Source organism: Narcine bancroftii, chromosome 12, assembly GCF_036971445.1.
Source record: "Narcine bancroftii isolate sNarBan1 chromosome 12, sNarBan1.hap1, whole genome shotgun sequence".
In the NCBI taxonomy this organism is placed as follows: Eukaryota; Metazoa; Chordata; class Chondrichthyes; order Torpediniformes; family Narcinidae; genus Narcine; species Narcine bancroftii.
Window position 1 is genome coordinate 31,722,921 of NC_091480.1, and position 16,892 is coordinate 31,739,812.

Consider the following 16,892-nt stretch of genomic DNA (forward strand, 5'->3'; position numbering starts at 1 on the left):
TAAATAGTAGATATTAAACCTTTCTGTGAAGGTTATAAATTAAAAATTGTATTCGGGTAAGGAGCATTAGGAAACTCAGATAATTAGAAAGTTTCTAATCTGCAAATACTTACAAAAATGAAATTTGGGTAAAGCAAATTTTCTTGCCAATTGTTCAATAAAGTAAGACTATTGTTAATAAATAAATCTTTAAAACTTATAATACCTATTCTATACAAGTCATAAAAAGATAAGTCATTCATAATGTTGATAAAAGTGTACCCAATTAAATACTTTCTATTGTAATCAACACATAAAAGTAAAAAATTTTAATGTTCAAATTGAAACAATCTACATCCCTGTCATTTCTTGATATAACTAATTGTAATTAATTATTGCTGATTCATACCTTTTGTGTAAATGAATTTGTCTTTTTTAATCCTTATCTAGTTATTTTCAGATATCGCTGCTTTTCCAGACAGTGTGAATGTTTTGGAGAGTGTTTCAGGAGATGTGCGAACACCAGAGAAATTAATTGATGGAGTAAACGACACAACTGATGGCAGACACATGTGGTTAGCCCCAATACTTCCTAATTTGGTAAGTGGTAAAGTAGATTATTTTATTTCTGTTAACTGTAGAACAAGAATCAGAATTTTATTGTCATGAATGAATCAAGAAATGTGTCGTTTTGTAGCAACATCACAGGGCAAATATTGCTCTAAATTACTTTTTTTAAAATAAATTGGTACAAAGAAGAGAAAGTGAGGTACTGTCTATGGTTCATTGTCCATTCAGAAATCTGATGGCAGATGGGAAGCTGTTTTTATACCATTGGGTGTTAGTCTTCCAGCTCCTGTACGTCCTTCCTGATGGTAGCAGCGTGAAGAGGGCATGACCTAGGTGGTGATGTTCCTTGAAGATAGAGGCTTCTTTATTAAGACACCACGTCTTGTAGATGTCCTTGATGGAATGAAGACTAATGCCCATAATGGTGCTGGTCGAGTTCACAACTCTCTGTAGCCTTTCCTACTTGGCACCTTCATACCAGACAGTGATGCAACTTCACGGTACACCTTCAGAAGCGTACAAGATTCTTTCGTGGCATACCAAATCTCCTCAAACTCGTAACGAAGTACAGCTGCTGACAAGCTACTTCATGATTATATTGACATGGAGGCCCCAGGATAGATCTTCAGAGATGTTGGCATTGAGGAATTTGAAGTTGTTTACCCTTTCCACTGCTAACCCCTCCGTGAGGACTGGTTTGTGTTCTCCAGATTTCAGCTTCCTGAAGTTTACAATCAGTTCCTTAGTGTTTCTAACATTGAGTGCAAGGTTGTTGTTGTGACACCACTTAACTAATTGATCTATTCGCTCCCATACACTTCCTCATTGCCACCTGTGATTCTACCCGTGTCCATGATGTCATCGGCAAATTTGTTGATAGCATTTGAACTGTGCCTAGCCATATATCATGGGTGTAGAGCAGGTAAAGTAATGGGCTAAGCACGCCTCTTTGAGGTGCACCTGTGTAGATTGTTAGTGAGGAAGAGATGTTTCCAATTTGCACTGACTGGTCTTCCAATGAAGAAGTTAAGAATCCAGTTGCAGAGGGAGGTGTGGAGGGCCAGGATTGTGGGGACGCAAGAGGCGGAGGCTTCAAGATGGAGGTTGTGGGGACGCAGGAGGCGGAGGCTTCAAGATGGAGATTGTGGGAACGCAGGAGGCGGAGGCTTCAAGATGGAGGTTGTGGGGATACAGGAGGCAGAGCCTTCAAGTTTATTTATCGTGCAATTGCACAAGTACCACCCGACGAAACTGTTCTCCAGTCTTCAGTGCAAACAGACAAGTAATAAATATGCAGGACAGATATACGTATATAAAAATAAATAAATATTATTTAATAAATGGATAGATTGACAGTTCATTTAGCTGTTCAACAGTCTCGCTGTCCGTGGGAAGAAGTGGTTTCTCAGCCTGATGGTGCTGGCTCTGATACTCCAGTATCTCTTTCCTGACAGGAGCAGCTGAAAGATGCTGTGTGTTGGGTGGCAGGAGTCCTCACTGATAATGCGTACCCTCTTCAGACAACATCACCATCAGGGGAAGTCGTGGGATCCACGGACACTCAATGCCTCTCATTTCCTTCTGTTACTCATCTTGAGTTGGGCTCTGAACTAGTGGCACCTCTTTGTGTGCCTTTACAGGAATAATAAAGGAAAACAAATGTGTATTCATAACAATAGAGGAATCTTGAAAGAATTTAAAGCCGTTTTGCAGTTAGTGAGTAGAATAGAGTTGGAGAATCAGCTGTGTGAATCGCTGATGAACATCCAATGAGCATCTCTGAAGTATGACTTTCTGATCACGAATAAAAATTGCAGTAAGATTTGTTGAATTTGTGATGAATTGCTTTCTGTTTCAGGTGAATCAGGTCTACATAATCTTTGATTGCCCCGTGGTTGTGTCGATGATTAAGCTCTGGAATTATTCAAAAACCCCTCTAAGAGGAGTAAAAGAATTTGGGGTAAGTTACCTTTAACCAACTTTATGTACACTAACTTTCCGTTTTTATGCTCCCTTTTGACCATGCCCAGCTTATTTTTGTGAGATGCCACATGAAGATTGTTTTTCGGGCAAATTGCATCTCGCCTGAACTGGAATCAATATGCTTGCAAAGAGTTTACGAGTGATATTGAGGAGAGTTGGGAGAGAAGTCACATACAGAAGTTTGTCGAAGAATTAACAATAGAATATTGGATGGAGAGTATTGTCTTTGACCATTTAAATTACCTATAAAGAGCGAATGAGCATCTCTCAAATCAAAGCTTTGTATGGTTTTCAGATCACTGGAAAAATAAAATAAAATCATCCAGATCCCTTGGCTGACTTGTCTGTGGCATCACAAACTCTGATCCACCCTAATCCTGTTTTCCAGCATTTGGGCCATATCCCTCTTTTTTTTTCTTATCCATATATTTGTCCAAATGCTTTGTAAATCTTGTGATTGTACGTCTCGAGCATTTGTTTTGTATACTCACCACCTTCTGTGTGAAAATGTTCCCCTCAAATCTCCTTTAGATATTTCCCTTTTCACCTTTAACCCATGTTCTCCACTTATGGAAACCCCTGCCCTTGGAAGAAGACTGTAACTACTTGCATTGAAAGAAAGAAAGGCATCCTAAAATAGTTCAAAGTGTGGAAATATGTCATGGCTAAATTAAGGATGCTCTAATTAAGTACTTACAGCTTTCTCAGCAAAGATAGATGAATTAAAATGCAGTGATCTAATGACCATTCTGGAGATGTGTTCGTAGATTGTAGTAGAGAATTTAGTGAGACGAGAAGCTGATTTATATCATGGATTTGATCCGCATAACCACATTCTAGAATTTTGAAAGAGTTGGCTATAGATGTAATGAATGCTTGTAAACATGTACAGATGTTGGAATATTTCCTGTGAATTTGAGGGTGGTAGAGCTTTTGTAAAAGGAAAATCATGCTTGACCAATCTAGAGCTTTTTAAGGCTGTGTCTTGAAGAATACACAAAAGGGAACTGGCAGAAATGTTGTGTCTGGAATTTCCAAAGGCTTTTGATAGGATCCCAAGCAGGAGGTTGGTCAATGAGATTAGCACAGAGAGAAGGTGTAATATATTGATTGAAAAATTAATGATCAAACAGAGCAGAATTAGAATTTTTTTGTTCTTTCAATTTGGCTGATGATGGTCTGGTGGGGTGCCGATGGAATGCATGCTGGGCCCCAGCTGGTCACTGTGAGGGGACCAAACCTCCATGTTTACTGAGGATACAGAACTAGATGGGAGGTTGATGTAAAGATGCTTCAAACAGATGAGGGCAAACTGAGTGACCAAGAACACGGCAGATATAATATAAACTGGGAACATGTGGAGTTAAAATGGTCAATTTCAAAATGAGAAAAAATGTAGTTTAAAAGTTCAAGGAAATTATACTTGCTCGAGTCTCTTGTTTGTCATGGCCATTTTAAAAAAAAAACATTTAATTGCATTATTTTAAGAAACTGTTTGCCTTCACTGTAAGCATTTTAAATGGGGATTTCCCTAAGAATTAGGAAATCTGAACCAAATATTTAGATCTATTCACACTGCTTAAAGTAGAAAGAAGATTATTTTAATTCTGCTTAATAATTAATGTGAACATCTTCACGGTCTAGATTTTCCTGAGAAATGCCAACTGCCCCCTGAAGCCGTGCAGGTTAAACTTGGTAAAGGAGCAATGACTGCATTAATTTGTCTATAATTGGTCTAATTATCTAATTGATCATTTACAATTTTTAGATCTTTGAGCTTCTTAAATATGTTCACATATTTTGGTTCTTTGGTGATATTTAATATTTTGTTTTAAAATTGTAATAACTGGATCAGTATTTGTTCATTTTTTTGTTACTAATTGTGGGTGATATTCGGAAGTACATCATTTTTGAGTTCTCACAGCAGATTAGGCTGGAGGCACAGATTAGTCTAATTCTATTGATTTTTCTAGTCAGGGTTTGTTATTTAATTTAATTTTTAAAATTTAAATTTATTCATACAGCATGATAACAGGCCATTTCGGCCCACAAGTCCGTGCCACCCTATTTATACGCAATTAACCTACACCCCGGTATGTTTCAAACAGTGGGAGGAAACCGGAGCCCCCAGAGAAAACCCATGGAGACACGGCGAGAACGTACAAACTCCTGACAGACTGCTGGATTTAAACCCTGATCTTGATCAGGCACTTTAGAGGCGTTGAACTAACCGCTACACCAACCATGCCACCCTTATGGATGAGCTGTGTATCTGGAAGACACCAGAAGCCCCTTGCCAGCAAGGAGTAAAAGGGTTTCTCTATGATATTACTAAAAGATCTGTACAGGCTAAGAACTGGCTCTACAGACAGATGAATAATAAGAATGGGTCGCTGGCTGCTGCCCAGAAATCCATTGTATTCATATATTCAGATCTACAGTTGGTTAGGAGAACAATTTTTTTTTGTTAACTTGTGCAATGTTACTGTGATCTGTTAGGTACAAAATTGTGTTATGTCATAACGCTTAATTTATATTTGATTTTATTTTGTAGCTACTTGTTGATGATTTATTAGTCTACAATGGAATTCTAGATATGGTGAGTCAAGTGGCCCGAGGTATCCTTCCAACGTGTGAGCCTGTTATTCCATATCATACCATTCTCTTCACTCACGATGAGAAGATGGGATTAAAAGAGAGAAATACAGTCATAAGGTACAGTGAATCCATTATGGATAAAATCTAATCTGCCTAACTGTTATATTTTTCTCTATAACATGTCTGCATTGGAATGGTTCCACAATCTTGCTTTGTCAGCCTAGATCTGCATTCAAGGGGATCATGAATGAAACTGATCGGGTGATGACAAAGTATCAATCCACTGTAGCGCTACTAAAGGCAGAGCTGCTGAAGTAAATGCTGTCCACACCAAACAAGTAAACCAGTAACTGCCACTTATTCAAACCGCACACGTTCCTTTTTAGGGGGAGGCGACAGGCTCATGGCAGTGATGTCGTAATGCTGCTGTGAGCCCTAGCCATTTCCCTAGCAATGTGCTCCTGCAGCCAAGAACTTCTGCGCAGTGGGGGGGGGGGGGGGGCAGCCCCCTGTACCCTGCTGCGCTGGCTATTCACTACAGCGATTCAGCCCATCGTGTGCGGGGTTGACCCAGCCCGCTGCACCACTTTCCAATTAAATCAAGGCCCCTTCTGAGACTATTGAATCACTCCAGACCTGACTGTGTAAAAGTTAAATGAATGGAAATGTGTTTTTGTTCATTGACAATATAATCTGCCATGTGGGGGGGGGTGGGGGGCTACAACGATGGCAAAGGCTGGTTCTGTCCCAAATTTTGCCTGATATTTGCCCTGACGAATGATTTCCAAAAATGTCTGTATATTGACTAGAAGCTCTTCATGGTAAAGTTGTACAACGAAATCAATGATTCTCTTGTTTCTTGAAGGAGAAATATTGGGCAATACATTGCAATAATACATTTGTCTTTCGAATACAGTTAACTCCCCATTATCTGGCACCTTCAAGGATCTCAGATGCTGGCTATGTGAATTTTCTGATTGACTGAGACTCACTCTTCCAATACCTAACAAAGAACCTGCATTAAAAATACACCGTTTATATATAAAAAAAACAGAAGAGTGCAAAATGTAATTTGAAAAAAATCAGTATTGTAGTGTTTAATTATGTAAAGATCACTTTCTTTTTTTTCTTTGGCTTGGCTTCGCGGACGAAGATTTATGGAGGGGGTAAAAAGTCCACGTCAGCTGCAGGCTCGTTTGTGGCTGACAAGTCCGATGCGGGACAGGCAGACACGATTGCAGCGGTTGCAAGGGAAAATTGGTTGGTTGGGGTTGGGTGTTGGGTTTTTATTCCCATAACAAAATTTAAATTTGAACCATGGTGTCTCTGCCACTGTAACAGTGTTGTGCTATTTTACTATGCCAATAATCAACCCCCTCCAAGTTTACAGATAAAGCCTTACTAATATACTTAATACTAATAAAAATAAAGACTCTTACTAGGCATGGATAGGGAGACATTTTGGAAGAGTCTCCTCAACAGCAAGCAGCATCGACTAGCTCTTCATCCTGGGTGCTGCCATTTCATTCCAATGCAACTTTATTGAAACTTTATTAAAACAGCTGCTGTGGCTGGGTCATGACTGGGTTGCTTGCTGGCTGAATGTTTGCTCCTATCTTTACCAAGGCAACCTAACTCACCTCTGTGCAAGTGTTCCGGTCAGGCCCTCAGCGCATCTTCCTCGTGCTGATATCCCGGCTCACCTCCGCACAAGTGCTCCAGTCAGCCCTTGGCGCACCCTGACAGCTTGACAAGTGGAGATGGTGGAAAGAATGTGCGCGCATTGAGGGGCATTGTGAGTTCAGCAGGGCAAACCTGTGCGTGTCCAATTAAGTGTCAGCGCTCCCCTGTGGAGTCCGTCCGCCCAGTCTTATTAATTCAAAATTATTTATTTACTTCTTTTCTGCCAGTTGTTTGAGTTTCTGGTTGATTGAATTCTGAATAATTGGGATTTTACTGTAGTTCTATATAGTTCTTGGTCTTTGTGAGAGAACAGGCATCAGTTTAGATATCTCATTCAAAAGATGTCACCTCCAACCCTTTTAAAAGCATCAGTTGAAATGCTCAGGCATGAATGAATTTAAACTCACATTCATCCGTGTAGGTTTTACAGAACAACTTGAACTTTTACAGCATTTTTCCTTGAACTTGGAATGTTCCAAAACATTTGAAGTTCATCAGTTTAAATATGTGAAATATGGCAACTGATTTGTCATAACAAAATCCCACAAAAAGTGAAGTCCTCACAAGGTAATATTTTATTGATACTGATTAGAAAATAGTTTTGGCAAGTGGGCAAGAGAAACTCCATTGCTCTTCAAATAATATCAAATAATAACTGCTCAAAGAACTAACAGACCTTAGTTTAATACCTCATCTGTTTAGACAACTTCTTTATAAATTCCAAGTACAGTTATGTGTTCAGGATCAGAGCTACATTAAGACAACGTACTCCAATTCCCCTGAGTGGGGCTATAAACAATTGGGCTTATATATACACCATGTTTTCCTTTAATAACTACCGTATATATTTGTGTAATACTCGATTTTTGGATCAAATTTGGGGGTCGACTTTTACCTGGATATAACTTTTGACTGTGGTAAGTGCCTGCATCGTTCAAGGTGTCAAGAGTCCGGATGGCTAGGACCAAGTGCTATGTCGCCATTCAGGGCATCGGGAGCGCTGGTGTGTGGGCAGCCGGGGCGAGGATCTGCGGTTAGGGCATCGAGTGGTCAAGTGGGAGGGCAGTCAGGAGCTTGAATAGGCAGATGGCCAGGATGAGGATCTGTGGTTGGGACATCGGGATCTCAGATGGGTGGGGCCAAAAGTAGGAGGGTCAACCTTTTCTGGGATATATGGAAAATACAAGATTTTACATGGGATTGACTATCACACAAGTGTATACAGTATGTTGCATGCACACCATCCACAAAATATGTTATGTTCTGTCTGAATGAAATTACAACCAGTGAAAAGCCAGAATGGCTCCTAGTTTTGAAGTGGGCAGTAGTTTGCAACAGCAGGGGAATCAGAGGTGAATTTTGAGGATGGTTGCCTTGTAAGTAAAATAGCAATTAATTGGGGCGCAGGTTTCTCAATGCCAATCTACCAGTGGGATAGGTCAGCAGTTTCCACAGAGTGGATTCAAAGATTCATGAGGTGGATCTCAAAATCTTGAGCATTGTTCATGGAAGCATGCTGATGGTACTGGAGTAAGAAGTGAATATTTCTGAGCTTGGTAAGAATTTTGCTGGGGATTGAGGTGTCATCCAGAGAATTCTCTGATTGGAAGGTCCAACTTAAAGATGTCTTCAGGAACAATTTCTTAGCTGTAAGTTCAGGTTTCTCTGAACATTTAGTTCACTAACAATGTGATAAATGTTGATATCATATTTTGGATACGGGCATTGTTTGCAAGGCTGGCCATGACTGTCATTGAGAACATGGCAGTGAGCAATCCTTGATCTACAGTTCTTTTGATTAAATAATTTCCACAATTGTATCAAGTAAAAACAATTCCAGGATTTGGATGAGTGACAATGAAGGAGCAGTGAAATGTTTAAATAGCAAAGCTGTTGCGTTTTGCAATAGAACGCTCTCCTATGATCTATCTATGCAAAAGAATGTATATGCCCATGACCTTGTTATTTTGCATAACCTTGTTCGGTTTCCTTTTATTCAAAATCATAATTCTGGTTTGATATGAAGTGAACTTAATCTTCAATGAAAATTTAGATTAAAGTCTTACTTCATTTTGATGATCTCAGGAATCATCTATATTGGGGTATGTTTCTAGATCCTGAAATAGTTTGTGTGCACAAGAATGTTGTCAGTTTAGAGCTTGTGGTTTATTATACGATTTAAGAAATAGATGCTTTAGGAAAGATTTTAAAACTATTCTGTGCGTATATTTGATGCTGACGATCAAAGGTGATACAACCTTAGAATGGCACACATAATCTAAAAGAATGCAAAACCAATTAAAGACAGTACTCAGACAGAATTGTGGATATCTGACCCGTAAAACCTATGGGGCCTGTTTCCATGCTGTATTTCTCTGTGGATATAATGGTGTGGTTGAGTTTTTCTGTTTTAAATTAGGTAATTAACACACAGGGCTTTGTTAGAATTGAGGCTTACTCCATCCGCTATTATTCAGGCAGCACTTCCAGCTGCCGGTGAGTCATGACAGGAGGAGTTGGTCATAATGAGTCAGTGTTGTGGTGGGGTTGGCAGTGGAGGGAAGACAGAGGTTGTGTGAAGAACATTGCCCATAGGAGACGTATTCTTTCCACACCCTGCAGAGCCCTCGGACCGACACTCCTGGCAGGAGGTTGCCAGGATGGTCTCCAATCCATGTTATACTTACCTGGGTGCAATCCACAAGTGTCTGCACTCGGGAATCCTGTCATCCAGGCAAATCCACCTACCCTGCTCTACCTGCATTCATAGGCAGAAGGTGATCTTGACTTGAATATGAAGCTTGACTGATGACCCAACTACAGCAGTGAGTAGCAAACATCATTATGGTCAAAGTTAGCACAGTAATTTTGATTAGGTCTGAAGTGAAGAATCTTCATTTGTGGAGGTCAAGACACACTCCAGCAGCCAGACACACATGAGGACATGGTTAAAGTCGCACAAGGTCCAATCTCACGGAAAAGAATGTAATTGAAGATGGTTGTTTCAATGGAAGTTTCAAGGAAAATGTGTGGGTGACACCTTGCGTTTCGTCAGTAGTTAAAAACAGTTCTTTTTCAGAATATTTACCTTGAAATCACGGCGGACTTTGCATGTCGTAGCACTGTTGATTTCTTTATGAGAAGTCTTACTCCAAACACAAGAGTGACAACGGCCCCAAAAAGTTAGGAGCTCGAGCATCCAGTAATGTACAGTTTTGCTTTCTTCTGGTTTCAACTGAATTTTTTCAGATACACAACCCTGGTTTCCCTGGAGGTTATGTCAAATAATTTTCTGCCCTGTGATATCACACGATTTAAGAAATGATGAATAATCTAATCAATTAAAATTTTGTCTGTTCAGGAGGGAGGCTAATACTTGATTCAGGTGTCCATTTGTTGCAAAAGAGTGGTCACCAAACAGTATAATCTGATTGCATAAAAGTGGTTTACTTGCATTTTACATATGCCACTATTGTGCTTTCATTAACATAGAAAATCTGTGGGTGCCCACAGGGCCGCAGGGATTGAGGAAGTAAATTCCTTACCACTTGTGTAAGTCTGCAAGTGTACATGGCTCATCAACACCCTTAGTGTTTCTTGACAAATCTTCAAAAATTCAGAGAATCTTGCTCCATAGGAGATCCAGATGATTCAAGATGTCTTTACAGGCTGTCCAATTAGTCCCACTACTCTCTCCTTTCCCCATTGCCGTGAGAATCTTTCCTTTTCCTACTCAACTTTCTTTAATTATTTCAGGTATTAGTTTCAAGAACATGTCAGAAATATGCATTTGCATTGCCATACTGACTTGGCAACAGATTGAATCTACACCAATATTTTTTTCATGGACATCTCTGGTTCCCTGCTGATGTATCTGTCCTTCACAAAAGCTATTCCCTAGTAAACCTACTTGTATATTTCTAGTAAAGATTTTGCATTAGTCTTTGCATTTAATTTTGTATAGTCCTTGGTGGGCAAGCAAATAAGTTTCTCGTGGAATTTTGGAAAGAATTGACTCAGGCACTTAATTACAGTAAGTTGATGACACGAAATTTGGAGTACATGAAGAGGACAAGAAAGACATGTTAATTTAAGCCAATGTGAAAGTTCCTTCTATTTTGCTTCATTTTATTATTTTGATCAGCAACCAAGTCGAAGACCAGGACGTGAAAATGACCAATGAGCACCAAATTATTCATCGATCCAAGAAGAAACAAACTGCTGACCCAGGTTAGATTTTCCTTTCCTTTTTCTATTCAGCCTCAGTGAATATCACCAAGAATAGAAATCGTTAAAGCTAAAGTTGGTCTAAACAGTCAGGAGATTAAAAGAACAAACTAATTGGAAATCATACTCATTGTAGAAAGTTCTGAGGAAGGGAAGATTTGTAGAGATGGTGTGAAATTGAGTCGGGAGCATTAATTACAAGATTATGGATTAGGTACAAGGAACGGAAGATGTTAAAAGGTATATTTTTATGCTTGGAGTATAATGAGGAGAGTAAGCCTTGTGTTTTGAAAATGTAAGTCATGGGTCGGGAAGCATCATTTGCGAGAGACCAACACATTTTGCAGCAGAGTTCAGGAAGGAGGTGTCACTTTGGGAATCGGATTCAGCGTCTCGAATCTGCTTGTTATTTGAAAAGAATGAGTAATACGCATGTTTCTGGACAGCATCTATACAAGGGAGGCTGGAGGATTTCAATCTTACATGTATTGTCTAGATTGGATAATGCAAAATGTCTGATGATTTTGGTTTTTGAGAGGCTAATTTCTCAGAGTATGTTGAGACTCCAGTTACTCTCTATCAACTCTGTTGGGTTGGCCACATCATTTACACGTTTGACACCAGACTTTCAAAGCTTGCTAGGGACATCATTGACTCCTGGGAACCTATGGCCCACAACAGTAACAAAGAAGGGTGGTAGCGTGACATGATCTTTGGATGAGCAAGTAGAAGGAAGAGCATCGGTGGAAATAGGAGCTAGCAAGAGACAAAAATAAAACCTGGTGGGTGAAGTCTACAGGCCCAAAGTTAAATTGTTGGAGCTGTGTGCTGCTTTCAAAAAGCTTTTTCCAGGGTCGATGGGCAGTGCCGTTTTTCTCATAGCCAAACTTTGATTCGTCGGTGAAGCTGTAAACTTTTTGTCATGTTTTGCGATGTTATCCAGATGCAAGGACAATTGTTCATTGGAAATTTAAAGTCAAGTTGACCTTCAGTTCTGCAAACAGAAAAATGTTCCTTTGGGACATGTCGGCAGTAAAGATATCTTGGGTAGAATAAAACAGAAAAGAACTGAAGAATGTTGTCATAAAAATGTCATGAGCTAATTTTTTGTCTCAAAAGCAATCAAGTGGAAGACCATGAAAATGATGAAGATTCAATTAATCATGAACACTTGATCATATATCTTGTTGGATAGGGAGAAATCTAAAGCATTTTAAATTTAGCTGAGGCTAAATTTATGCATTGAGACAGATTGACTGACAATGGGTAAAATAATTGATTTTTTTTACTATGAAACAAAGGGGAATTGCCATACAAGCTTAAAAAAAACTGCCTCAAATCACCTAGTGTTAAGAGATAAAACACATCTAGAGGTCAAAACTAGTACAGATTCTGTCAATGTTTGATGAAATCAAAATAGTTTTAATGAAGAGAGAATAAAAACATGTAAGGTATATCAAAATGATCACTATCATTTATTATGGGGATAAATGATCGGGAGCAAGAAATGGTAAACATTGAATAATTTGCATCACTATTTAAAGGAAAAAGAATGTAGAATGCAAGATTATAGTTTACCTTGTTTCTTTTCAGTTATTTGGATTCTCCTCCTTAAGTCATGCTTATAAGCAAGTTTAATCTTTCCTTTTAGCTCTACGACCAAATACATGCATCACTGACAGGGGATCAATTGGGAGAAGAAGACTTTGAAAATATCTCAATACAGTGAATTGCCTTAAAATCTTAGGTATTCCTTTGGTTAAGATTTGGATGGAACTCTCTTTTATTAATGACTGAAGCGCAGCTATGTTGACAGGAAATTTTCAAAGTGGCACCAGATTGATCACACCTAATAAGTACCCAAATGTGATTTGAAAATTGATGTGCATGAATCATACTTTGGGGTTTTTTTTAAAGTTCCCTTTTGGTTGTTTATGGAGAAATGAAAATGCTGTGTCACCCAGTATTGAGACATGGTACTTCCAAATCAAAAAGAGTATGGCCAAATACAGAGTAAGTAAGCTATGTTACTCAATCCTTTGATGTGCCTTGATCTCGAGCAACCCTTACAACACCTTTCAAGATGTCCTTCTCACCAATGTGTGCCAATTAAGTCGTATCATCATAAAATTGAATTGGCTTCTGCGACAAAGTGATTATACATCAAATATATTCTAAATCTCAAAGCTTTTTTTAAAAAAATTTGGCGCCACCTTGGCCTCAATACACTCATCAACATTTAGTGATGGGTATCCATCTGGGTCAAGTAGATTTGTGTTCAGCTTAAGAAAATGCTTTCAATGCAGGTCTAAAGAAATATTTAAAGTATTTTGTAATCAAATTCAACTGAAGAACAAACATTCATTAACGTATTTTTTAGAAATATTTTGGATTATTTAAGCAAACTCCTTTTTAAGATCTAGCCCTTGTTACACATTAGAATATGTTCCTACCTTTAGAATATCCGTTCAATGTAAACACTAAGTGGCCTTTCAGCCACTTAGACAGTGCAAGACCCCATTAAGAATTTGTTAAATGTGAATAGTTTAATGATGCATCAGTTCCATAGAATGGAAAGTATAAAATGCTGTGCATGTTTATTGGAAAGTAGCTTTGTCTCATATTGAGAACTGTTAGTTGTTAATATCTCACTACAAATGACATGTACTATTAAAAATCAATGAAGTCGAGATCCACGACGATCGATTCCATTGCACGTAATTGATGTTTTTGTCTTTTGAACCTGACAATGTTGACAGCATTTTAAAAGGTGTATTATGCTGTCTTCTAGTTAGACCTCCAACCTTTTTACATTTTCCGTGTAATAATTGTGTATATCTGTTTTCATTGTGTAAAGAAAATAAAATCTAATTAAGAAAATTATAATTTTAAACTTCAGTGAAAAATTTGTTTTGCAATTTTAAATAAAAAAGTTAAGCAAAACAACTTTTTTGAATATTTTATTTCAATTTTTATCCATGCATGTAATCAAATATATTTAATATCAGTTCGATTAGACATGATGGTATAAACCCCAACTTCCCCCCACAGTAAATCCCCATAGAGTAAGAGAAAAAAGAAAGCAAAGAGATAGAGAGAGATGAAACCAATTTTCCTTTTTCAATCTTTTGATTATTATTATAATTTATAAACACATACAGTTCAAAGAGATATAAAAAATACATAGTAAGTAATGAATTAATACAGAGATATTAATAATATTACAGAATAAAAATATATCATAAAAAAAAATTTTAGATCAGTTTAGGGTGTGAACTATCTCTAAAAAAAGAGATGAAACCAATTTTCCATATTAATTGTTTTGGTAGAAGTAAACTAATTTTGTTATCTAAAAGGAATACTTTCACAAGAACTATTTTTTTGTCTACTATTTTAAACATAATTTTGTGTGCAGTTTAATGAATAAAAATCAGCTTTTTCAACCACTCAATTCTGCAAGGTTCAGAATGAAGCTACAACATGGTTCATTGTTTTGCCAAGTAAGTGCTTAGCCCAAAGCTATTACAGTGAAGACGACATGTGTTTAAATCCAGCCCTATCTGCAAGGAGTTTGGACGTTCTCCCCATCTCTGCGTGCATTTCCTCCAAAGCCATAAGCTTTGGATTAAGCATTAGGCTGAGTAGACTAAAGCCTAGGGGCCCAGAGGGTAAGGGGGCCGAGTTGTGACTCCCTGTGAGATTGTGTTTACCATGTCCAGTGTGGGCCAATCGGCGCCACGCTGTTCCTGGGGCGATGTGTGGGAGTGGTTTCTGGGAGTTGGCGGTGGTGGCATGAAGATTTGCGGCGTGTGCAAGGAGGGTCTCCGAAATACCAATGTCCAGCTTGTCACCTGTTGTAGTGAGTGGAGGGGTTCACAGCCAGCAGTCTCTCAGTAACTGTATAAAAGTGAGCCCACCAACCTTGCGAGACGGGTTGAGTTCCTCCGGCATTTCTTTGTGTATTTCACCGCTAACCTTATAAACCGCAGCACTGATCCCCTGCTCAGGGCAGCCTTTGGGCACCAATCGCCTTTGAGCACGTAAGCACAACCTCTACAGCTCAAAAGTACTTTTTTTTCCCCCAAATTAAAACATTAATTGGTTATACAATATCATTATACTTATAGCAGTGGGAGGGCCAGCCACAAGGTAGAAGGAAAATTCCACAGTGGTGATAGCCCATTCCCAGTGAGTAGCTCTTTCAGAGCTATGAATGAACAAGTGTGCCAAAATGTCAGTAGCACGGCACTTTTTAAGAGTTGCCCTTTTGAGATAAACCTGCCGTCGTGCGAGCACCTGAGTTCACCACGGTTCGTGCTCTCTCCAGCTAGAATGCCCTTGAAGTACCTTAGCCTGGTACTTCTCACGTCCATGGGACTCCGCCACATTCCAGTGGTTACAAGGGCTCCATCACTCTGTTCCACTTATTTAGAAAGAAATATCACAGGAAGCGGTACATTACCTGGTGGGAGCCTTGACTCCAAGGTATCGATCTATTTTAATAGCGAGAAGCAAAAGGATAGAGCTTTGGGACGGTACCAGGACAGTGCAGGAGAAGAGGAGGCAGCTGTAGAAGCGGGTCCGGAGTTCAATGCTGATGGCCAAGGGGATGACCAGAGTTCTCACAAAATGATGTCAGCCAAGGCCAACCACACGATGAAGCAGAAGGCGGTTTCCCTGAGAGCCAGCAGACCAGCACATTGCCCAGGACAGATATAACTGTGATCAGCACCTCCATCCCAATGTAGATCACCGGAGAGGGAGAGATGGCCACGGTCTCACCTTCCTGTGCAGTTATCATGCTTGCATCTGCCCTCATTGGGATGGAGGGACACAAGTAAGGAAGGATCCGTGGCCAAGTGACATGGGGAGAAAATTATCTGGCGAACATTTTGAAACATCTTGGCGTTGCCTGCCCTAAGCAACAAGGTGGTATTGGAACAGGAAGGGAGGGGGAGGGTTTAAACAGGACTTTGATGTTAAAATCAGTTGGAGAGCAAAGCCAAGAAGGAGAATGGTAACCCTTCCCGGTTTTAAGGCTCTACTTGAGTTAACCATGTGATCACCCCCTTTCATTGAATTACTAATACCAGAAAAGAAACAACAAAATTTAGGCTCATTACAGAATTCCAGAACAAAAAGTTCAAGTAGGATCAGAACATTAAATTAATTGATGGATTTATATTAAACTAAGAAAGTGATCTCTTCAAATAATAGAACCGATTGTTTGAACTTTAATATGTCTCCATTTTTAATCATCATTGTTCAGTTAATTTGCATTATCAAGTTTTATTAATAAATGTTTGTTCCTTTGCTGCGGGGATATTTGGGTTATTATTCATGCGACAGTTGTAGAAAACCTGTAATGTATAAATTGTTTTGAATGAAATCTGAGCAAAACAAAAGGGAGAAGCCGAACTTGCGCCTGTAAATCACAAATGCTGGAGGAACTCAGCCGGTCTCGTAGCATCAGGAGGAGGGAAAAGATGTGTTACCAACGTTTCAGTCCTGAACCCTTTAAGGTATCTTTACCCCCTGTGACGCTACGAGGCCAGCTGAGTTCCTCCAGCATTTGTGTGTTTTAACAGTCACGGCGTTGGACGAGGGGTGGGGGTAGGGGGTCCTTACTAAAGCTCGGGTGGTAGTTGGTCTGCCACTGGTTGTAAGGGGTTAGTAGATTAATTAATCATGTGGTTGATGCAGGCTCATGGGCTGGAAAGGCCTGTGGCTGTGCTACATCTTTAAATTAAAACCAATTCGCAATACGTATACCTCCCACTCATTCCGATGTTTAGTTCAGTGACCACTGTAACCTATGAATAACCAAAACAATATGCATATGATGCCCATCA

General features: G+C 39.2%; 1 protein-coding gene across 3 annotated transcripts in view; it reads left to right on the forward strand.

The window, feature by feature from the left end:
- LOC138747119 (katanin-interacting protein) overlaps positions 1-13,910 on the forward strand; it is a 103,157-nt gene extending 89,247 nt beyond the window's left edge. For all 3 annotated transcript variants that reach the window (XM_069906062.1, XM_069906063.1, XM_069906064.1), the window contains 5 exons: positions 440-579; positions 2,408-2,509; positions 5,087-5,247; positions 10,958-11,043; positions 12,692-13,910. In XM_069906062.1, coding sequence (XP_069762163.1) covers positions 440-579; positions 2,408-2,509; positions 5,087-5,247; positions 10,958-11,043; positions 12,692-12,750 — 548 coding nt within the window. In that variant the 3' untranslated portion in view covers positions 12,751-13,910. The remainder of the gene's footprint in view (positions 1-439; positions 580-2,407; positions 2,510-5,086; positions 5,248-10,957; positions 11,044-12,691) is intronic.
- Positions 13,911-16,892: the final 2,982 nt, after the last annotated feature.